Source organism: Gracilinanus agilis, chromosome 3 (genome assembly GCF_016433145.1).
Source record: "Gracilinanus agilis isolate LMUSP501 chromosome 3, AgileGrace, whole genome shotgun sequence".
In the NCBI taxonomy this organism is placed as follows: Eukaryota; Metazoa; Chordata; class Mammalia; order Didelphimorphia; family Didelphidae; genus Gracilinanus; species Gracilinanus agilis.
This window is the reverse complement of record NC_058132.1, coordinates 607,277,478-607,302,998: the sequence shown is the minus strand read 5'-3', so window position 1 is coordinate 607,302,998 and position 25,521 is coordinate 607,277,478. Positions and strand designations below refer to the sequence as shown.

Here is a 25,521-nt window from a genome sequence, read left to right as displayed (position 1 = left end):
TATTTTTAAAATTATGAGTTTAAATATATATTTTATTCTCATTTTATTCTATTCTTTCCCCTCCCCTTTAGAACTTGTAAAAGGCTACTCAGAGACAGATGAAAAGAACTATCTATTTTTTATCTAAATAAAAATTTTCTTCTCTTTTACTATTCTTCTTAGAGCAAATTACCTTCTTATATTTTGATTTTGCTATATCTGTGGACAGATCAGGGTACTAAGTAGGTAAATACTACAGAGAAAATTGGCAAACAATATGGATTTACATGTGTTGTTTAGGTATAGCTTAATTATATATATTGAAGCATCTCCCTCAGTTCCATCTGAAAATGTACAATTTGGAATGTTTATTTATTTTGAAGAATTTTAAAACTTTATCCTATAAATTTCATCAGTCTAAATTTACAAAATTATTCTTTTCAGCTACTTACAACATCTGTGAGTTTGGGGACCATAAAAACCAACTGGAAATGCCATGAAGTTACTTTTACATAATAAACTAAGTAATGAAATAGAACCTATACCATCAAGAAAATATTTTTAAAACTAATATTTAACTTTAATTAAGAGAGATTCTAATTATCTAAACTTCTTTTCCTTTTCTGTCCAAGTTCTAATTCATTTCAACAAGCATTTAAAAGACATTCGTTCAGTAAATATTTAATTAGTGATTGCCATGTACAGTAATCCTCTGGGGGATATAAATTACTGAATCAGCAAAGCATATATTAAGTAACTTTTATTTGCAAAGTGCCCAGCACATAGTAGGTGCTTACTATGTGTTCATTAAATTGAATTGCCCAGTACAATCTGATTGCTAAGGATACAAATATGAAAGACACTACTTAACCTCTAAAATTTAAATAATGTATACATCTAATATGAAGAAAAATAAATAATTCTATAATAAATAGAACTTGATAACTGCACGAGAAAGGTAAAACCAAAAGGTATTATGAATTTATTTTCAGATTTCACCTTCAATTATATATCTATAAATATCTTCTTCTAGGTTTGTTGATCAGAGGCATAAATTCAATATCTAATATTTTCCTCATATTTTCTATTCCATTTATTAAATCAACATAAAAAATCTATCAAAAATCTTTCTAGGAAGATTATTTTGAGTATACAATAATTAAAAAAAAACAATATTCCAAGGAAGGTCTAAAAATGATCATATGAGGCAGCTTGAAAAAAAGGTTGTTTACTTTCAAACAGTACATATTATATATATATATATGTATAAATATATACATATATATAAAACCTTGTAATTCTGATCCAAATGTATTGTGGCATATTTGTATAAAGATATGAAATTACCGTTATTGCAACTTCATTTACAGGTTAACGTTCTATCATGTCTCACTTTGGTCCAGAATTAATGAAGAAACCTTTCTAAATAAGCAGAATATTAAGATTCATATTGAAAAAATTGAGATAGGCTTTTTTTAGCGTGTATTACATATTTTTACTTTAGGTCATTAATTTCTCTGAAAGATCTTGTAATAATAAACAATCCACATTTTAATGGAAGTATCTTTATGTTCATTTACAGTGGCTCTAATTTTTCCATTTCAGAGACTGGAACTTCAGAAAAACAAAACAAAACAAAACATGTCTAGAGTTCATAGTGAATTGGGGCTGGAAGAGTCTTCATAGAACTTCTGAAGGGGAAAATTATTAGTTTTATCAGAGGAAAAACAAGATAATTTTCTTGTCTTTAAGAAATTATTCATTCATTTTTTACATATAAATATATATAAAATTTTTGTTGTGGCTCTTATTTTTAGTAGATTAGTCATATCCAACTTTTCTAGCTATTTCTTTCCCTAGCTCATTTTTCAGATTAGATACACACAAATAATTGCATTTAAATATGAATCTCAATGGAGTCATTATGTACTTAGGTCTTCTTTTATTCATTTGCATTCCAGAAAGGATATTTATTCACTACTATTGACTTCTATATTTTGGAAGTTTGAACATATATATTCATAGGCATCGACACACACACACACAACCACACGTTTTTATTTGGCATTCAAAGTGAATATATTTTAAAGAAGACTGTCAAGTGAAACAAAAATTTAGTAAAAAGTTATTCATTATAAAATGAATTCATGTTTAAATTTAAGTGATTTTAGAGACAGTTGCCATTAAGAAATAGAATTTTATGGTTTATTTTGTGCTTAGTACAATAGCATGTTAACTTTCTTTATGTTTACTTCACCAAATCAATCCAAGGTTAATACTGAGTTACAGAGTGATCAAACCATATGTCCCATTTTCTCAATAATATTTTACTTGAAATTAAATGAATATTAAAAGATTCTAAGTTTATAAAGGCAGTTATGGCATTGCCATTTAATTAGCTTATGTTCGTTAATATAAATATGTGGGAAAAAGCAAAATAATTGGATTTATTATTTTTGAAAAGGTTCTACTTCTTTGGAAAAAATCCATAGAAATCAATTTTCTTTCTCTCTGAACTTATTTTCTTTGGGCTCTCTTTGGGGGATTATTTCATATCTTTACTAAGTATACATCAAATAATTATTTTTTCTCAGTCTTTAATTTCATGGAATCTTGAAAAACATCTAAGAATTCTAATTAATAATTTGATAAGTAAGATGTTTCGGGTTTTTTTTAATTGTTTTGAAAATAACTGATTTTTTCTTTCCTTTCCTTTAAAAAAAACTGGATATGCTACAGGTGCATAGGCTCAAGTATTGATGACTGCATCGGCCTGATGGATAGGTATTTGATGTGTTTACTTTCCATGCTTCTCCCTCCCGATGCTCCAAGTGTGATCCAGGGTGCATGAGTGTGCATGTCCCTGTGAATGGCGAGTGATACTTTCTGTTCTGTAATTGCCTGCAGGTGTAGCGGTCCCTCTAGTCATGACTGCATTTACTATCCATGGACGGGCCATTCCACTTTACCACAACATGCTAGGTAACATCTACCATGTTTCCATTTTGTCTCTCAAATCTTCTTCAAATGACCCCAGATAAGAAGTACTAACCAGTTTAGTTTTATTTTTTCTAAGTTAATAATCCATGGGTCAAAAAAAATACATACAAATACCAATCCTTTTCATTGCTACTTATTAACTTCCTCTATCCCCCATTCAGTAAGATTTCAGTGTGGATTAGCAGTGTCACTGATTCACTTTAAAATTTAAAACATAGTGACAAACCAGTTACCCAAAATTTTGCCAGAACAATTAAAGTTCATAGCTCTATGATTACAAAAAGATAAATTTAAGGTGGAGGAATATGAAGGTCTGTGGTTTAACTATTCCCCAAGTTAATCTTCAATGGATCATATCTAGTTACTGATTTTTTTTAATTAATATAAACTGGTTGGTATGTTCACTAGTATCTGCTCAATAATGGTTTTATCATCCAGTTCATTGAATTAAATGTTTCATCATAATTTTTACTGTTCAGAAACAGAACATCTGAACATTAAAAATTTTCAACCTTTTTATGATAAAACTGTCACATTTTTAGGCTCTTTATTCATATTCTTATTGAGAGGACCATTATATCATTTTTGGACCACTAAATGGTACTTAACAGAGTGCTTAATAAATAGAACATTGAGAATATTGGTCAGATGAATTACCTTAGTAGATTACGGAGATCTGAATTATATAGATTATATTATATGGTATTTTATAAATGCTTTTGTGTATTAACTATCTTTCTTATAGAGCTGATCATGAAATCAAAAGCTTTGAAAAATGAATTGACTCCAAGTAGACTAATTGGCTCAAATTTCATTGCAATTGTTTGCCATGATTTAGAGTTTAATTGGTTAGAACATGCAGTTAAAATTCCATCTCATTTTGAACAGAGAAAACAATGTTACTTGGACACCAACTGCCCCATACCCTTCTACTAATGCTAGTTAACCCTATCACAATATGTGACCATATTCCCAAAGATAGCATATGGATGGCATCGTGAATCAAGAGGAAAACAAAGATCCCAAACACCTGCTTATTGGACAATGGGTCAGTAATGTCACCCTCATATTTGCATGACAGCACATTTGTTGTCATTGTATATCTTGACATCATAGTATTTTATATATTTTATGCTTAATTATTTAATAATTTCATTAAAACCAAAATACTATTTCAGTAACTTGGAGATATAGTATTATTATCCAAGTCTTATAACTAATGAAGCTTTTACATTTTGATTTATACTTTCATACATACTGATTTCAAGGAGCTGACAGCAACTATTCTACTTATTTTAGAATCTTGCTAATTAGGAAAGGAAATGCTTGATTTCCTTCTTTTGGCTCACCTGGTTCCAAACCAAGTTCAGATTTTTATCATCTCATAACTAACATCTGAAATAATATTTAATAGATATTCCATCTTTCAGCATCTTTCTTTTTCTCTTCAATTCTCTGTTCCAAAATTAACATCCTAAGTCATAGGTCACTTCCCAATTCAAAAAATTTTAATAAGTCCCTACCACATCCAGGTTACAATGAAAATTTCCCGCTGACGATTTGGAGTCCTTTATAGTCAATTCCCAAACTACTTTCTAGGCTTACTTAATATTATTTCTTTTTTTTTTTTTTTCCGTTTTCTCTGTTCTAGCCAAATTGGCCTCCTTATTGTTTTTTAACTCGATGTTTGATCCTCCCACTTCTGTGCTCTTTCAGGACACATGCTTAGTATGGAAGCTCTCTGCCCTTCCACCTCTTAGCTTCCTTCAGACTTTAGTTTAGGTGTTACTTCCTAGAAAACTTTCCCAATCTTCCCTTGCCTAATTTTATAGTGCCTTTTTTCTCTCCTAAAATTACTTCTACTTGTCTCTATATGTGTTGTTTCTTCTTCAGAGCAGAGCCATTTTTTTTTTCTTTTTTGTCCACAGAGACTTTAACATACTAAGTGCTTAATAAATATTGTTTCAATTGATTTGGGTTGATATGTTTCTTTTTTACTTATAACTGTGCCAATATTCAGTATATTTCTTTTTTCCTCTGGACAGGAGCCTGGTTTAAAAGCATATTTACTACTTAGATGGGCTTTAAATATAGGCATAAAAGAAGGACATGACAATGAGGGTCTTTTAACACTGAAATGGATTAGCAAAATAATTAAGAAACTTCCTTATTCTATAAAATTAAAATTAGAATAAATTCTTTCCTTTCTGTGACCATGAATCTGTTTTAAAATAGAAGAACAAACTAGAAAATTCCTCAAAAGTCCTTTCTATTTTTTATCAGCCTCTGGTGACATTTAAAGCCTAGATTTTAATGAATTCAATACACCAAATGTTAAGTTCCTAGTTACAGAAAGAACTATGCTAGGATATTTTCTAGGGGGAAAAATTTGATAAATGAGTATCCTTGCCTTAATGAAGCTAACAATTTATTTAGTGAGAGGATATGACAGGTAAGCAAATAACTCTTTAATATCAAATATACAGAAGTGCATTAGAAAGTACCAAATAATGAGTTCTTTTAAAGGCAAAAAGGTATTATAAATATGGAGGTTGCAGAAATGTTTCTGGAAGGAGGAGATTGTTTTTATTTAAGGTTTAAAAAGAAGAATTCATTGAGAAAGAGGGGGTAGTTAGAATATATCAGGAATAGGGGATAGAATTACTAAATGCATTGAATTGGTAAAACAAGGTGTGTGTGAGAAACAGGGTAGTTAAGTTTGGTTAGAACATTGAGAAATAAAAGAAAAGTAGCGAAAGATTGGAAGGATAACATACCTTCAAATTATAAGCATAACAAATATCACTAGTTTTAACTTAACTGAAATGGAAAATAAATATATACTGTTTCTCAACAGACAATAGGGAATTATTGAAGAATTTTGAGTAATATTAGATTTCTGCAAAAGAAAAATGCCTTCCTTCAATGAGGGATGGATTAGAAGTAGGAAGAACAAGAGTCAGGCAGACTTACTAAGATGATATTGCAGCAATTCAGTTGATTTTATAATAAAGATATATGATGACAGAGTAGAAAGGATAGGTGAAAAACAGACATGGAACTAGGATCTATTGATCTTACTTAATAGACATGTAAAGTGATGAAAGCGAAGTGATAAGAGTTTGCTAAAACTTCAGACATGGAAACCAAGATGTCATTTAGAGAAATAGTAATGAGAACAGATTTTGGAAGGAAGGATGATAGGCTTAGTTCTCGTTATGTTGAGTACATGTGGAGGGTATAAGAATTTTCTATTAGTGATTTTAGTTGGAAGATGTGAAGTGATATCAGAAGATGTGTGTGTGTATGAGAGAGGGAGAGAGGGAGGGAGGGACAGAGGAAGAGAGGGAGAGAGGGAGAGATGGAGAGAGGGAGAGAGAGAGAGATTTGGAAAATTTGTTTTCCTTAGTTATGATTTATTGGATTAGTTAGCAAATGGTGTCCCCCACCAATTTTGAAATTTTCTAATCCATTAGCCTACAGGAGGGAAGGTTAACCCTTGAGAGTAAATAAAGCCACTAAATGAACCAGATATTAACATAGAGAAGGAAATAGAAAACAATCAGTGATGACAAATTAATTTTTGTGGAATTTACTCAGATTTTTTAAGTGCATGACTAGTTTTCTTTTGGCCATTATAAATTATATTAAGTATGTTTCTGTGCTTCTTATATTTAGAGTTCATATTCCCTATTCCCCCATTATGGTGAGTTCTGTTGTCTAAATCAGCAGAAGAAAGATTGAAGTTTTAAATGAAAACAGGTGAAATGTTTCCAATTTCCTTTATCAGCTTTCATTTTCAAGGCTGTGTTATTCTTTCCGAGTCCTGCAATTCACAAATTGGTTTTCCACACTCCATTTAGCTTACAGGCTGCTGTTAGAACTTCTTCTAGGTAAATTGGAAGGGATAGTCTATTTTTTTCCCTTTTGCCCCATTCTGGAATATGGGACTTGTTCCTGAAATGTCACCTGTTCAGAGAATTTTACTACTTTCCTAATTAAATTATATAATCTAAATATGTATTTTAACCTTTGGTCAGTTTGAGTAATTGTCAAGATTTCATGTTAATTTACATGTCAAATGAATTTTATTATTTTCTTCTAATTTTGATGTAAAGTATTTCAATATGTACATATCTTAATATTTCTACATGAACTATAGTCAAACACATTATTGATTATTCTCTATTCTTTGGAAAGTTTATAATACACACCTATTTGCATATATACATTTATTTATTTATTTATACACAAATATTCATACCCAGTTGGGGCTATATTTCATACTCAAATTTATATTGTGAAAGCATTTTTGTTAATTTACATAAATTCAAATCATGCACTGATTAAAAAATAAAAATCTGATGATAATACAATATCCATTAAGCTCATTTATCATGACTGCTCCCTCTGACATAAGTGTTGATTAACAACAAGCAACACTTAACTTCAGTTCTGTAAATTTGGACAGTATGGAATTTGCAATGTGGAATCCTCCAAATTCAGTCACATTAGAATGCATCCGTCAAAAACTCTTTTGAGTTTTGACTGTATTTTGGATACTGTCTGCAAACATACCTAAATCCTTTAAACAGTGTAACCAATCAATAATAGAAATTATTAGCCTGTCAAAAATGTGCCACTACTTTCAAAAAGACATAGCTCTAGGTGTTTTGACCCAAAGGCACTTAATTGGTGATTTGTGCTATTCTCTGATCTTTGACCTTAACACCTACAGAGGATCACTTTGGTGATTGGCAGTTCTGCATAAAGGCTTCCTCAGTTCTTGGAAAGAGTGATGATTTTATCTATGTGGGCCCTTACTTCATTGATACAGTTCTTTTGTAAAGAACACTTGAACATATTTTCTTCATGAGTTTCCCCAGCCAAAAAATGAGCATCAGCTGAACACTATTCTTGTAAAAAACTTTTCACTTTCTAGATAGTAAGAACCTGAGACAAAAAATAAATATAGTTACCATACCGGTGCTTAATTTTGATTTTTAAGTCTGATAAAATTTTCCAGAATTTGCCCTCTAAGTGCATAGTTGAAATGAATACACGGTCATTACTCCCATGACAAGACGAGAATTATCAAATATAATACGAAATGCTCTAAAATAAGCAAAATCAATGCCCTTTTTCATTGGTATATCATGTGAGATATTGATCTATGTCTATTTTCTACCAGATGACTTTCTAGTTTTTATCAGCAGTTTTTGTTTAAAAGTAAGTCCTTGCCCCAGTGATTCAGATCTTTGGTTTATTGAACACTAGATTACTGTGCTTGTTTGCTTCTTTATGGTTGTGTACCTAATCTATCCCACAGATTAAATACTTTGTTTCTTCTCCGCTACTTAATTATTTTAATCTTCACCATATCGAAAAGTAATTTGAGATATGATACTGGTATACCCCTTTCCTTCATATTTTTTATTCATCCCCTTGATATTCTTGATCTTTTATTTTTCTAGATGAATTTTGCTCTCATTTTTTCTAGCTCTTGAAAGTAATTTTGAAAGTAGTTTAATGGATATGATGCAGAATAAGTAAATTAATTTAGATATTATTGTCATTTTTATTATTTTGGCTCCAGTTATTTAGATCTGTCTTTCTATGAAGTGTTTCACAATTTTGTTCATATAGTTCACATATGCAGGTAGATTCCAAAGTATTTTAGATATCTTGAACATTGTATAAAATTTTTATTTTTAGCAATCTTGTGATGCCCTTCATTAAGAATATAAATTATAAAGCAGAAAATAATAAGAAATATTCCCTGATTTTTTTTCTTCCCTTAAACACTTACTTTCAGGTCCCTAAATATTATCTTTAGCATCTGGGTTGCTGCCAGTTTTTTTAAAGTGAAGTCAAAATTTTTAGAAATACAGATGTCCCTTCCAAATCATGGTGGTTGGGGGCCTGCTATCCCCAAGATCTGGTAAATTTGCATAAAATTTTTTGGCTTTCCCTTTCTACCAGAGAAGAAGTTTGATTTTTTTCTTTTACTTTTATTGGGTGATTGCAGTAAAAGAAATGGTATAAATTTATTATATTAAAAGATAAAATATGTTGATATTATACAATAATATATATACATATATATTTGTGCATTTCTAAGTTTCTAAACGTTTTCTGTTTTATCTAGTGGCCTTTACATGTCTGCAACTTCTGCAAAATTCCCTCAAATTCCCATTTTCTTTCTTAAGACAACCTGTAATATATCAAAATCATGGTAGGGAAAATTACAATGGGGAAGGGATTCCTGTATAGTCGTGTAATTAGTATAACATAGTACAGTTTTGTTTTTAAATTTGGAAGATTAAAAATGTGTTTCATCAGATGATAAATATATTCAGGAGACTAAACAGGAAAATAAGCAGAAAGAAAAATACTGCTTGCTTTCTATCAGACACATATGAATTTAAAACCAGAATTAGTTATTGATGTCCATTAAACAAATGCACAGTTGTAGTAGGCCCTACATGAATGGGAAGAAGCAAAGTAGATTTAGTAATAAGCAGAAGATAAATCTAAAGAAAAGAAAACTTGTATTCTCCAAAGATCTGTGGTAGAAATTTTTTTTTTTTTGGTAACAGCATATTCTCCAAAAAAATACTACCTAAACATTTGTGTGGACCTTTAAATTATCAACTCTACCAGGAAGGCTCCTGACATTTTGAATCCAAAATAAAATTCAACCCTGAAAAGCAGTATTGTTTAGTTGACAGAATAATGAATGGAAATAAAAAAATAGAAAATAATGTTAGATATCCCATTACACTTTTTCTTCCTTCCTCAAATATTTATTTGCAGCCTACAAATTGCTTTTCATGCTTTCTTCCTCAATTTTATCTCTGGCATATAGATTTGCCACCTACTTCTAGGAAGTTGAGAAAATATTTGTTTGGAGACCTGAGTTCTGTTAAAAGGCTGCGTGACCTTGGGGATACTGTGAGATTTGGAAAGGACTTCATGACCTAGTCCAAACCCTGACTTTAGAGATGGCAAAACTATGGACCAGAAAAATGAAAAGTATTTTCCATGGCCATATGCTCCCTGGGCTTTGATTCCTCAGGGATTATTGGACCAGATGATTTTGAAGGTCTCTTCACGTACTAACATTCTGTGATCGTAGCATCTAGGATAGTGATTCTGGAACTGTTCAAATTGTGCTGACTGCCTTGGAAAGCAGTACTATATTGATATTCCCTATGCAAATTATGACCATCTCTGCATGCAGGACCTTGCCAGTGCTCTTTCACCGATATCTCATGCTCGATATTTAAAAAAATGTATTTGTTTGTTTCATTCTGTGGATTGTTTTTCCAATATCTTGGAGAAAGAAGAAAGTTAAAGTAATTGTATGTCAGCAAGTGTGCTGAAGGAAACTCTTGCTTCCAAAGGGAGCAATAACTAAATTTCTACCTGTCATTGTGTAATGGATGGATCCCAAACCTGTTTTGAAATTCAAGACAAAATAGAACTGAATGACAGACACAATAAATTAGAAGGTAGAAATGAATAAAAGGTAACTTTATGACTAATCTAAGTAATATGAGAAATTATTTCTGTATATTGGCACTTGAAGTCATGAATCACATTTCAGAAGGGCCTTTTTTTAATTCGAAAGGTTGGTTCATACACCGTGAGAATCTTTATCATTTCATTCTGGACTGGTTCAAATAATAACAACAACTATTATTTGTATTTAAACAGAGGCCATATATTTTAAAAGTTTAGGAAATAGAGGAAGAGAATAAACTTTTGCATGGTAACCTATCATATTTCAGGAACTATACTAAACTCATTTAATCCTTATAACAATACTATGAGGTTGGTACTGTTATTATCTCCATTTTACAGGTTGAGGAAACTGAGGCAAGCATAGATTAAGATATTTGCCCAGTCACACAACTAGTAAATGTTCTGTCTATGCTCCTAAAGTAGGAATGGGCATATGGTCCTAAACCAAGAATTCCCCAGCCCAAGTGTGTGCTCAGATTAGACACTGTCAAATTTGTTAGCTAGCAAGTAATAGTCAGGCTGTCAAACTCATTCCAAGAACTAGATTAGGCTTTCTTCCCTTCCTGAATGGGGCCATTTTGAGGTAACAGACAGGTGTACAAACAGCACCAGCATGGAGCAGGGAACATGTGTGTGCATCCACAAAAGGTATTTACTCTTTCAGGCTTCAACAGCATACAGATAAGCTGCACTACAGAGGCAAAGGATGCGATTACTACAGCTTTATCAGAAGCTGTTTCACACATCTTATAAAATACTTGTAAATTTACTCAGAGAGGTACACATGCATACATAGTGTATACATACCTGTCCAGACAAATTTGGGGATTGAGGTGGGGAAGACATCCATAAACAAAATGAAAGAATTCTTTTGTAAGCAAATATGTGAATACAGAATTTTTATAACATACCATTTTCTTTTTCATTGACTCCTAACTTTCTTGGATCCCTTTCACTTTCTATAAGAAGCTTTTCCCAATCTCCTTTAATACTAATGCCTTCTGGAGGCAGCTGGGTAGTGACAGCCAGGCCTAGAGATGGGAGGTCCTAAGTTCAAATTTGGCCTCAGACACTTCCTAGCTGTGTGACTCTGGTCAAGTCACTTGACCCCCATTGCCTACCCTTACTGCTCTTCTGCCTTAGAACAACCCAGTATTGATTCTAAGATAGAAGGTAAGGGTTAAAAAAAAATACTAATGCCTTCCCTCTGTTGTTTGTCCCCAATTTATCCTTTTTATAGCATTTTTTTTTAATGTTTGTCTGTTGTCTCCCTCACAAGACTCTTAAGTCTTACGCAAGTTATAAGTCATGACTAGCTCATAAGTCTACTTGAGAGCAGGGACTGACTTCTATCTTTTTTTTTTTTTTTAAATATCTCCTAAGCTTAGCTTAGCACAATTGCCTGATACATGATAGGAACATAAATGCTTGTTGATTAATCAGTGTAGGGAGCTCATCAAGTGAGAAATACCTTTAACACACCAGATTCACAACTCATGTATGATTTAGTTATTGAAGACTTGTCCAAGGGAATTGATTAAAGAGAATAGACGTAAATGATCTTGGTCAGGTCTAATAAACATCGGTGAAAGGATTTAAACTCGGATCTTCCTAACTTGTAGTTCTATCCATAATACTACATACCAATATTTGATTCTTTTCCATCCCTTTGAAACTGAATTGTAAGAGTTTCAAATCATCATTGAACAACATCTCCAAGTATTGTATTTTTAGTGTGACACAACTAAACAGTACATATTTAAAAGGAGTAGATTTATGCAAGTGGAGGTCACTTTTCACTGTTATGGTCTGCATATATCAGGGGAAAAAAGCTATAATTGGGAATATGGGGAGACCAATCCTTAATGGTCCCCGCTGTAACTTATTCATACATAAAATTATATCCTAAGTAAGTTTTTTTTCCTATTTTCACATTTCCAATTTAACCAAAGAAAGCTAATTAACTAGGACTCCCTTCTGTGAAGTGGTTACAGAAAATGATGTGTAGATATTAACTCAAATTGTGCTCTCTTCATACTTTTTCCTATTACCTCAGCACATTCTACACCTAATCATTCCTTCACAAACACAGGATGAGTTGATATACTGTGTATGTATACAAGAGCTAATTAACAGTGAGACCTTTGTTTCAGCAATGAGATCCTCTCACAAAGATTTCATTCCCTCCCTACATGGTATAATTTCATTCTAATTTCACAGTAACTCAGAAGTACAGAATGAATGATAAGGAAAGGGAAATCCACCTCTAATAAACTTGTAGTGCTTGCAGTCATCCTAGTTTTTATAGCACTCAGTTCCTCCACTCAGAGTCAAGTATTCCATATGTTCAAGTCATTTATAGAATAATTATAGTCACTTCTAGTAGAATTTTCTAAAAAAATTTTTCCATAAAAGTTAGCTTGTGGGAGAAAAAAGAAACTTTATTTATGAACTAAACAAAATCTTCCTATTATCCTATTTATTTCTTTAAATCATCAAGGCCCATGAACTCCAATCTCTAGTTTCACCTTAAATCATATAGAAGAGCCAGGCAAGAGGATGTCAAGAGGGAAAAAAAGAAAATGTCAAAGGAAAGGAAAGAAAATAAGAACAAAAAAGAGGATGCAGGGGATAAGCAATGAGAGAAATTAGAATTCATGGAGGCAGTGAGTCTGGATTCTAATATCCTTTCTAAAATACAGCTTTGGTTTATTTGTTGTTTTTTGTTTTTTTGTTTTTAACTAACTTAAATAGCCAGTTTTGCAGCCATGTTTTCCTTTGAAAAACATTGGGCATAGGATAAAGCTAGAAGAGATTTCATTTTATAGATGATGAAGCAAAGAATTTAAGTGATTTATTCAAAGTCACACAGCAATTAAATAACATCCAGAAGTCAAAAACATATCTTTTGAATCTACATCTAGCTACTGGCTGTCATTAGTGATTGAATTTAGTGATCTCTTTTCCAGCTTGGATATTTATGTTTTTCTGACTTTGCTACATTTTGACTGTTTTTCCCCACTAATTGTCCCACTAATAATACTTCTTCATATTCTAGAAGATCCATAATTTCATTCATATAGTTACTCCTTCCATCAATAGTGATCTCAATCTCTCTATTATTAACAGCCACTCTAGTTCATTGTGAATATGGATTGCTTCATTCTTTGGACTTTTAACCACAGTGCCTAGCATACCTCTTGCCACATTGTAGTGATAGAATAATTGCTCGTTGATTGATTTATTGCTTCTGGCAATGGCTTTCTCCATACTTTTACATTTTGAAATATGTAGACTTGTCCTTGGAAGACAGATCGGGAAGGGAATAAGCATTTATTAAACTCTTACTGCATTCTAGACATTGTGATAATCATTTCACAAAAATTATTTCATTTGATCCACATAACAACCCTGTGAGAGAGGTGCAATTATATGTATAAATATATATATTTTTTTTCTTTTGAGATAGTTGAGGCAGACAGAATTAGATGACCTGCCCAGGGTCATATAGCTAGTAAATGTCTGGGACTATGCTTAAAATCTTTCTAACATCATAGGATCTTGATGTTCACTGACAGAGCATCTAGAAACCTATAAAAGTCAGAAGACGAATGTAGAGGAGTAAAGTTATTCATGAATATCTAAAATTACCTCAAGTTCATTAGATGATGCATTTAGACATTTTGATTTTTTAAAGTCAACAGTTAAACATTTTTCAAATAGGAATTTTAAATCTCTTTAAACAAAACAGAAAAATATGAAGAGATTTTAAGAATCTTTGTGGTAAAGACTTGTATAGAGAAACATTAATAAAAAGTTAAATAACTAATATTCCTTAATTTTAAAAGTTCTAGAAATAGGACCTACATATTTCTTGACACTATTCAAATTCATCTTTTTATTCTATTCAGATCATAAATGAAAATTACTATTCACCATTCTTTCTTATAAGAATATAGGATCCTTAACCATAAAGCCATTGTTAGTATTTTCAAATAAGCCAAGTCCCTATTTTATTCCCTCTCCTCTTCCCCCTCTGGTGCCCTGCCTTTCAGTTACTTCTTAAACTGAATTTGGTATTCCAATAAAGTCCTGATTGTTTCAGAAATAGGTGAAAGATTAAGTTTTTTTTTTTGTTTCCAAGTATATATTTTGATGAGTGTAATAACTTGGATGATCATATAACAGGTTTCAGTGTTATTAAATAATATTTATCTTTTCAAGAAGATCTGAATTCATCTTGCATCAGTTATTTAACCTCTGTTAGTAAATTTTCTCATCCTTAAAATGAGGATAATTAATAGAACCTACCTCTAGAGTTTTTGTGAGGATAAAATGAGATATTTATACAGTTCTTTGCAAGTCTTAAAGACCTTTGTAAATTCTAATTATTATTCTTATTTGACCATAAATTATATCTTTTCATAAGAACTTGTATGTTCTCATAAAGTATCCAAGTGAATTTGAGGACTCTTTTTCTACAATATTCTGTAACTCCAAATGGTAGCTCCACTAACAGAGTTACCAATCACCTGCTAATTCTGCTTTCACTTCCCTTTATCATAAAGGGGGAAAAAGGTGTCTATGAGAATTAAAACAAACTAAAGGCTCAACATCTATAAAAATCATAAAATGCTAGATTCTGGTAGGCAGTATCTTCCCTCTATATGTTTCTTTTTCATATTGATATGGTTAAAAGAGGCCAAGGTAGTTTATCTGCTCTGTTTGGCTATTGTGAATGGGGTATTTATTTATGAACTATATAATTTAAAAAGTTTTATTGATGTGTTTTGTTTTAATATTACACACATCTACAGATTATGCCATTCTTGAGAGATATCTTGTAATAAAATAAAATGGATCAGTAAAATTACTGGTCTGAACTGAAGTTTCATGGAAAATATCATATCTGTAAAAATCTCTCTACTCTATTAAAAATTACAGAAATGTATTTTCTCTCCTCACCACAAAACTTTTCTCCCAGTGTTTATGAATAGTCAAGCAAAATAGATTTCCTCAATGGCTGAATGCAAATATATATGTATATATGTGTATCGTGAACCATATTATTCATAATTTGCTTTAATTATATGATTTCCAAAAGGAAGTGCTATAATTTCCCCATTTCCCTTTTGATAGCTAAACCCTCTTTCCTCTTACCTCTCTCATGTGACCCCTATGTATGGCAAAGAAAATGTGGGTAGCACTTTTTCATAGTCACAATAGTGAGACATAATCAAGGGGTGAATAAATACAGATAAAAGAATCTTGAAACTTTTGGAGATTACTGGATATATGGACTTCTCTAAGTCATTGCTTCCACAAAGTCATTTACAGTTATTCATTCAGACAAAAGAAATAATATTAGTCTAATAGGATAATCTCTTCACAAACCTATTTTTTGAGCTTCTTAGTACCCTGACCTTTTCTAGAAATTTATAAACATAATTTTGTTTAAATTTATTAACTTCCAGTGACCTTAACCTGACTTTTTTCTATTATGGAAGTCTCTCCCCTATCCTCTTAAAGATATTGCTTTAGTGTTCCTTTTTCTCGAATCTTGGAACTTTACCTCTCTGCTATGACTTTAGAAAAATGACTAATAATTTTCTTATATTCATGGGTAATTAGTAGGGACAATATTTTCTTTGTTAAATATGTAATAACTATTAGGTCAGATATTGAAATAGAGGTCATTTATAATGAATTTATAAAGTCACATTAAAGATTTCTATACTTAAAAGAAAAATGAAATTATATATATTGTATATGTATATAGTATGTATGTGTATATAAGTACACATGTTCAATTGTATATACAATATTTGAACAAATAATTATATAGTTCTACATATATAAACACAGCAAATGTATATATGTATATACATCAAAGTGTGTGTAAATATGTACATATATAATTCATATATCCAAAAGAAAATCATTATTCAAAATAATTACCATGTGAAGCTATACATTTATTCTTTTGGTGCTGAAATGGCTAAAAGTATTTTTGGAGCTCCTTTTTTTGGACATACCTTCAGAGTCAATTTAAGGAACTACACTAGAAAATCAGTCTCATTTATTTTCAAAGTACTTTTAACTGTTTCTAAAAATCAAGCCCATCTCTAATAGAAAAAAAATAAGCCACCACCATTGACAATATTTAGAAACACAGGACTCCAATAATATTTAGATTAATGATTAGAAAAAAATAATATTACTTCTCACTGGGGACTTTATTAAAGTGTTTATGCTCATCCCTCATGTTGATGAGTGGCATAATACTTTTTTTCTTTTTCTAATTGACCCTCAATTTTCTCATCTATAAGTAATAATAGTAATAATAAAGCTATATAACATTTTAAGGTTTACAACAAACTTTTCATGTATCATCTTATTTTATTCTGACAATAGCTTTATGGGTTCTGTGGTTTTATTATTCTAATTTTATGAACAAAGAAATTGAGGCTGATATATTAATATACTTGCCCATGGTGATTGACTTAATAAATATCTGAGATAAGATTTGAACTCAGATCCCTTTGACTACTATTCTGGCACCTAACTACATCAGAGAAGTTAAATATATAGCAGGAGGGGCAGCTGGGTAGCTCAGTGGATTGAGAAACGGGCCTAGAGACGGTTGGTCCTAGGTTCAAATCTGGCCTCAGACACTTCCCAGCTATGTGACCTTGGGCAAGTCATTTGACCCCCATTGCCTACCCTTACCACTCTTCCACCAAGGAACTAATACACAGAAGTTAAGGGTTTAAAAACATAACAAATAAATAAATAAACAAACAAACAAACAAATAAATAAATATATAGCAGGAGCCTGTGAAGCCTAATACAGGCTAGTATATTCCTGAATGTGCCAAAACTAGCTTGAAATGTAATCAAGAAATATTTAACTTAAAATACAGAACGTAGATGATGCTAATGATGTTCTAGGTGTGGCCGCAAAGATCCATGTGTAGGAGGTGGTGGTCCCTGTTTCTATTTGAATTTGATAATACTGTACTATACAACTTGTAAAATTAAGCTGGGGGGTGGTAATAAACTCAATGGTCCCTTCCAATTCCATGATTCTTTGGCAATATTTAAACTTTAACTACATAATTGAGTCAAGGAAGTTATGTTCCAACTGCCTGAATTAGATCAGCAAGAAAATCAGATCTCAGTAGAATCAAAATGACACAAGTAACCTGAGTAAATATGCATTTTTCTATTCCTATATCACTCTGTCAATATTGAATAATTTGCTGATGTGATGCTTTGTGTACACCTAACAAACATCTTCCTTATTTTTCTTCTTTTTCATGGAAAATCATTGATTGTGTTTTTCTAAAAGGCACTCTGGAGTCACAAAAATAGAAGACCTTTAAAAATGTAATTGGAATCTAATAGCCTCTTGTATGGTTCCTGAGAAATTAAGACATCTCAGTAGTTGTGGAGCTAAATGTAAAAAGCTGATCTACAACAATTACGCCCAAATTGCAGTATTACTACAAACATCAGCAATTGTGCAGGTACAAAACATTAGTGAAGCAGGCCATCATTTTGAATTATCTCTCTTCTTACTGTAGATTTCTTTTTTAATGTACATGCTTGGTTTTTCTTTTTTTCTTTTTTGTCCCCCCGTCATGCTATCAAGTAAGGGAATATGAGGGCAAATCTGATAAAAATTAAGAGTATTTTTGGAGACTGAGTTAGAATTGAAAATAACTAAATTCACATTTGAGGCAGAAGTATTTTCTTAGAAAACTGTCCCATGTGCTTCCTTTTTAAAAACCTAAACAGGGGGCAGCTGGGTAGCTCAGTGGATTGAGAGCCAGGCCTAGAGACAGGAGGTCCTAGGTTCAAATCTGACCTCAGACACTTGCCAGCTGTGTGACCCTGGGCAAGTCAATTGACCCCCATTGCCCACCCTTGCCACTCTTCCACCTATGAGACAATACACCGAAGTACAAGGGTTTAAAAAAAAAACAACCTAAACAATAAATGATTGGTTCTAAAAATTGGCCATGACACATAAAACTCACCAGCCTACCATCAGGCATTTAAAATCTAATAGAGTAGCCACTTGGGCATGCCTACCAAAGGCTTTCTTCAAACCTTTTCTCTGCTTAAATCAACAGCAAATAGTGAAGCATTTTCTCAGTGTTATAACTCTTGGCTTCTTCTAATGGACAATTTGCACTTTTGATTAAAAAAGAACCTAAATAGATAGGTAGCCCTTTAGAGCATCCACACCTCAGGATTTATACCAGATGCCAAATGGCTAACCAGTCGAATAAAACCAGCTCTTAGCTTGTTTTCTATTTTATGGAGGAAATATTTTTTCCCTTGCTTTTCTTCCTTTTGCTAAATATCAAAAGCACCAAAATGTTGGCTTAAACTAAATATTTTCCAGCAAGGAAAGTCACAATCTTTGTTAACCTGGAGTCAAATTTACTCAAAATCTGACTGTAAGCATCTTTGCCATGCTTTATTTATATCCCTTAATAAATAGTATTTTATTAAAACTGTTTCTTAGCATTTATTGTTAATGGTTGCTAACTTGTTAGCTGTGCTCTACCACTATAGAACTAAGTGGGACCAATGAGGAATGAAAATCAGAAATAATAAGAACTTGAGGAACAAACCTCAAGCTCTTTTATAAAACCAAACTCTATCTCAATGATCATTTATTTACTGGCCTTTGCACAATTAACTATAGCTTCCTTGCCAAATCGTTTTTGAAAATTAATTCATTTTTAATTCAATTTTTATTCATTCTTTTTTTTAACTCCACTTCTTTCTTAGAATTGATACTAAATTTTGGTTCCAAGGCAGAAGTGAGGTTAAGGACTAGGCACCTGGAGTTAAGTATCTAGCCTACCGTCACATAGGTAGGAAGTTTCTGAGGCCACATTTGAATGTAAGACCTCCCATCTCCAAGCATGGCTCTCTGTCCACTTAGTCCTTTAGGTGCCCCTTTCATTCATTCTTTGTGTTCACTGACTATAAAATATAGGGCACTGTGGGGTATGCAAAATGAACAAGGCATAGGGGGCATCCACAAAGACTGTATAATTTAGCCAACCAAGACATTTCCTTGTAAGGTTTGAAAAGAGTGCTGGCCTTGGAATGAAAGAAACCCCTGAGTTCAAACTCTGCCCCAAACACCTAGTAGTAGTCGAACCATAATCATGTCACCTATCTTCTTCGATACTTACTTTCAAGGCTTTGTTTAGAGGTACTTTCAAATTTCAAATTTCTTTCAAATTATACTTATATTTGGCTTATATTTTATTCACTCAAAAGTACTTATTTAGCTCTTCCAAGAGCCACATGCATTGTGATCCCATTTATGCTTATTAAACACTCATCTAATGGAAGCAAAATGTGGCACTGGGGCTACCCATTCATTACCCATTAGCAATTCTTCATGACATTTTAAATAAGTATAAGGAAACCTTAGAAGTCTAATTTGTGCTTTGAATATCCTTGGACTTTGTTAACTCCTCACATGATGTACCTTATTGATTGCCTCTACAAAATAGAGTGTATATCCACATTATGTGACATTGTCGAAGAGAAAATATGGCATTTTAGTAACTCTCCAAATAGTAAGGTGGTCTGACTTCTATGAACGTTTGTCTTCTTTCCTTTAAAAAAATAAACCATGAGCCATAATACTAAATGAAAAATCCTAGGCTATACATTTTGATAAAATTTTCATATTTCACAAAGCTTTTAAAAAATAGTCCATGCTCCACGAGTTAAAATAAAGATGTATCAGAATATATTGTGCATGAAAAATCACTACCTCTCCTTCAATCCTTCTAGAAAGGTGTGCTTTAGTTACATTTATTCCCCGTTAATGAGTTAAGGATTCAGGTATAGAGTTAAATGCTTCTAAATGCTTTCCAGAAAGAGGACATCATGGAAAGTATTCCTCCCTCTTCTGTTATAAATCTCCAGAGTCACTACTGAGGAATCTTTAGGGACTAGTTTTTACTAAAATGTCTCATAATTTCAACACTAAAACTGAGAAACAGAATTCCAATGGGCAAAGTATATTGTTGTCCTTTTTTAAAAATGCAGTCTTGGGGGCAGCTGGGTAGCTCAGTGGATTGAGAGTCAGGCTTAGAGACGGGAGGTCCTAGGTTCAAATCTGGCCTCAGACACTTCCCAGCTGTGTGACCCTGGGCAAGTCACTTGACCCCCATTGCCCACCCTTACCACTCTTCCACCTAGGAGCCAATACACAGAAGTTAAGGGTTTAAAAAGAAAAATAAAAAAAAAAATAAAAATGCAGTCTTGATGCCTAGTCATAACAATTTTGATTACCATAAAGGAGATGATAATTCAATTTCTTTTCTCTAGACTCTAATGCTCCAGATTCTTGGGAGATAAGCGATGAGGAGGTAGCACAATTGTCCGAGAGAAGAATTGTCTCTCAGTCCTCAATAATAACTCTTTAATTACATAGTGATATGATTTCAAAAGCATAAAATGTGTCTTTAGTCAAGTATTGATGAAACCAATATATGAATAAGGTGACTTTAAATGAGATCACAGAAGAAGTCCTTTCCATTATTTTTTTCTTTCAGACTTTTGATGTTGAGAAAGGAAGAACAAAAAAAAAGAGATGCTTCAGCTAAGCTCTATTTGCATGGCTTTGAATCAGTCTTTTGATGGGATAGCAAAAGGCTTCTTGGTTATTCAAAGGGCTAGTAACAATGTCCAAAAAAATTCGGTAATGGAATTACTTGGGAAATTCTGAAAATTATAGCCTAAATAAGCTATTTATTCAGTGAATTGGTACTCTCCAACATTTTCTGTTCTTAGTTATGGAATAGTTCCAGTATTGAACTGGGGGAAGAAATACTTCTAAATTGAATGATCAGAAGAGATCATTCCAATTAATCTGTTCTTGTTACCCATTTGATTTTTATAACACTGTAATTGAAGTTGGGTGGTAATAGTACCTAGTTTTTATTTATTTCCATAATTTATCCCCAAGAAACTTAGATATCTGTCTCCAGAATTCCAGAATTTAGCTAAGAAGGGATATCAGAAGCAAGGTATTGTAATTTGTGCCTGAACAAATCTCCCTTATACCTAAAAAGTATTTGCCTCTTCCACTTACTTTTTTTTTAAAGTTCATCCAGATGCATTTTTTATTAATATTATGAAGCTTCCAAAGGGATTGCTGTGAACATAATAGCCACATTTTCACTTTTATGTTAAAATGTTCTTATGTACAAACATTCCTATCCATAGCCAACATCATTTTCCCACAAGAGATCTTTGCCTAGAAAAGTAGCTTTTCTACTTTCATTTAATTTTGGGTTTTTTTCCTACCAAGCTGGGGTTTTATGTGATATAAATGCATTAACAAAATGTCAGGGGTGCCCATATTGGGGCTAAAACAAGGAAACAAATACAGGGAGAGATCTGTAAGTGGCATCGCATGGGGAAGCAGAGGGACAGAAAAAGGCCTTTGGCCAATGAATAAGGAAATTGATGACGCCAAGGGGGAAGGAAAGATGGGACCTCAAGGACCAAATCACGGAGGATCCTCAGGGAGACCCCTCATGACTTGTTGATTCTCTTTTTGGATTTCCTTCATATTATGATGTGCCTAAATTTAAGGCCTAGCTGTTCCTCTCCTCCCTGTTTCCATGGCCAAGCTTTGCCCACAGCCTGTTGTCTCTTCCCTGCCTCAGGTCTTGCTCATATTCAAAAGCAGCGAATGAGGAATCATTTCTACTTCTGAATACTATAAGTTAAATTATTACTAATATTCTTACTTCTAACCTAAATTTCTTTCCAATTGTTCTATGATTCATTAAAACAAAACAAAACCTTAACTTCTTAAATTTGATTTGGAGTATCAGCTAGAAGACAGGAAAATGGTAAAGGCTAGGCAATTGAGGTCAAATGACTTGCCCAGGGCAAGACAACTAAGAAGTGTCTGAGGCCAAATTTGACCTTGTATCTCTTGGCCTAGTTCCCTATCCACTGAGCCTCCACTGTCCCTTTTCAATGAATGCTTCTTCAAGTTCTATTGTCTAGGGCCAAATACTAATCCTATTAGGACAGCTACCATAATTCCCTAAGCCTGCTCTCCATGCTAAATAGTCCCAGGCCTTTAGCTAATCCTAATATGGTATGATCTTGAGATTCTTTACCATCTGGATTGATCTCTATATTATTTCCTTCATCAAGTGTGTTACTGATATCTGAATAACCTATTTGACTTGTGGTCTCTAAAGAATACAATATAGTGGAATATTAACATCCTCTTTCTAGAATCATAACTTTTGGTACAAATTTAGATCAAATTAGCTTTTTAAACTACCAGAGTAGAATCATATTAAGAGATAAATCCATTGGGGCAGCTGGGTAGCTCAGTGGATTGAGAGTCAGGCCTAGAGACGGGAGGTCCTAGGTTCAAATCTGGCCTCAGCCACTTCCCAGCTGTGTGACCCTGGGCAAGTCACTTGACCCCCATTGCCCACCCTTACCACTCTTCCACCTAGGAGCCAATACACAGAAGCTAAGGGTTTAAAAAAAAAAGAGAGATAAGTCCAGTAAAACACTCAAATCTTTTTTTTTTCCAAAGAACTATTATCTAGCCACACTGCATACATCTTACATTGATAAACTTGATTACAGTCCTTAATATGGCACAATGAGTAGAGCATCAAATTTGGAGTCAGGAGTTCAAATGCATCCTTAGATACTTTCTGTTAATATATGTCAACTATGAAGTCATAGAGCAAGTCACTTAACCTCTTTTTGCCTCAGTTTCCTCATCTGTAATATGCAGATAATGAAGGCAACTATTTCCCAAAATATTCTGATATTAAAATGAGATAATATTTATAAAGCATTTTTATAAGCTTTAAATTGTAAATAATGCTTAGTTAATATGTTTAACCCATAAGAGTTAACATTTTTTCTTATTAAAAGTATTCTTAGTAAATTTAACTAAACACTAGTCTATGAAGAATTTTTTAATCCTGTCATTGTCATCCAGTCTATTAATGTCTCCTTACTTTGTATCTTCAAGAAATCTCAAAAGCATGGCATTAGTATCTTTATTCTAGTCGATGATGAAAATCATGAAAGGATAGGATTGAGGATGCTAGTGAGGAAATTAGGGTTGGTAAGAAGGAGAGTTAATGTTTCTTTGAGACTAGAGGGAAAGGATGAGAAGGCTGGTGAGGACACTGAGAGAAGTAGAGCTGATTATGTTCACATCATAAAGCCTTACTCTATATTTATGATTTTGGTGTTATTTAATTTTTAAAGTAATCAGCACTAAGTAGAAGACAATGTTATTTAAAATATATAGCAAAATTAAAAATATACACACATATATGTAACAATATACTATGAGTAAAGTAAATTTGAGTCTCTATTGGCAGAGAGAATTGGAAAAGATCAACTATTGTCTTGTCTTCCCACTATTCCATCTACTGGTTGGAATGCCAATATTCCTATTCCCCCCCCTTTTTTTCTTGGAACACATGCAATCAAACATATAGCTAATCTAGGGCAGATCTCTGCTGATAGCTCGTTCATTGCTTATATGGGTTATCTTTCTTTTTTTTTATTATTATGTTCTTTAGGGATCTTTCAGAGTAAAAGTCAAAGAAACTCTGGGTAAAAAAGGTTTCTCATGAATCTCTCAAAAATAAAGCAACAAAAATGGGCCTATATTAATATGTATATTCTAAATCACAGCAAACATAATAGACAATGAACAGTTTGAAGAGCTGATATTCTATTTTTTTTTAAATCTCATTTCATGTAGATGCATTTTTTTCCCCAGTGGCAATGATTTCTTTCGCATGTAAATGAAATGGACTCAGGCAAAGTGTAAAGCTATCTTACTATTATTTCAGCTTTGTATGAATTGGCTCAGGTCCGATTTTTTTCTCTTAAAATTTTCAATGACTCTAAATACAGATTCTGAGCATCTGCAGATTCATATTATCTTTTAATCAACAGCCTTTGAAAATAAAATGTTTCCCCCCACAATTAGAAGTGTATTATAATTAAGGATTGTGGCATTGATTCGATTTTTTAAAGGAGGTGCATTTCTCTACATTGTTATTAGATTCTTTAAAACATTTCCTTAATTTGGTCACAATAATCATCCTATGATAAGAAAAAAAAGTAATCAACCCAAAGAAGAAGAAAATATTATTTAAAATATGTGGTACAAAGAAAAACCTTTATGGAAGAGGGCTGGATTTTTTTTTTCAATTTGTCAAAGAAATGTTTTAAACAATAGCTGATAGGAGCAGCCCTACACTCCCATTTTTATTCGTGTGTTATTACTAGTCAATTATGGGGCCAGAAGTAAAGAGAATTAATTTTTCCCATCTTGCCAAGTGGTGGCAAATGACATACTTTACTTTTCTTCATTTTCTTTTGCTTAAATCCAGAGCAAAAGTGTTTTAGTGAGTCAGTGAAATTCTTGTTTTGTGGAGTCAGTACTTTAGCCTAGCATTAACACTGTTCTTCCATTCAGTTTCACTAATCCCTTCCCAAATACACCAGCTCTTTCCCATCTTTCACCTTTGCCTCCTTCACCCCCTCACAATTGTCATTGTCTGGAATACCCTTGAATCTATCTCTACCTTTTGAAATTATACTCTTCTTACAAAGCCTTGTACAAGTATCATAACATGTTAACATATAGCAAGTTTCCATAAGAAACACCCAGTTCCTTTCTGGACCCCTTCCCTTAAGAATCAAAAGAGTTCCTCCATATAATCAATATTTTAACCATGATTCCAAAAGAGGACACCACCCTTAGATAGATCAAGGTATTTATCCATTCTGGTGGATTAGTAGCCAATGATATTTTGTAGAAAATAATTTAATTTGGTTATCAATCATTAATCCATTTCCATAAAAAGGGCTTAGCTTTTTTTTTATCCCCTCTCATTTTCCTAAAGGAAATAAACTTGAACGAGTTTTAGACTAGTGAAAATATTCATTCTTAAT

General features: G+C 32.5%; 1 protein-coding gene across 1 annotated transcript in view; it reads left to right on the top strand.

Moving 5' to 3' along the window:
- Positions 1-25,521, top strand: part of ERBB4 (erb-b2 receptor tyrosine kinase 4) — a 1,378,308-nt gene that overhangs the window by 1,061,689 nt on the left and 291,098 nt on the right. Inside the window, exon 16 of the mRNA XM_044670735.1 lies at positions 2,887-2,961. Within this exon, the coding sequence (XP_044526670.1) occupies positions 2,887-2,961 (75 nt within the window). The remainder of the gene's footprint in view (positions 1-2,886; positions 2,962-25,521) is intronic.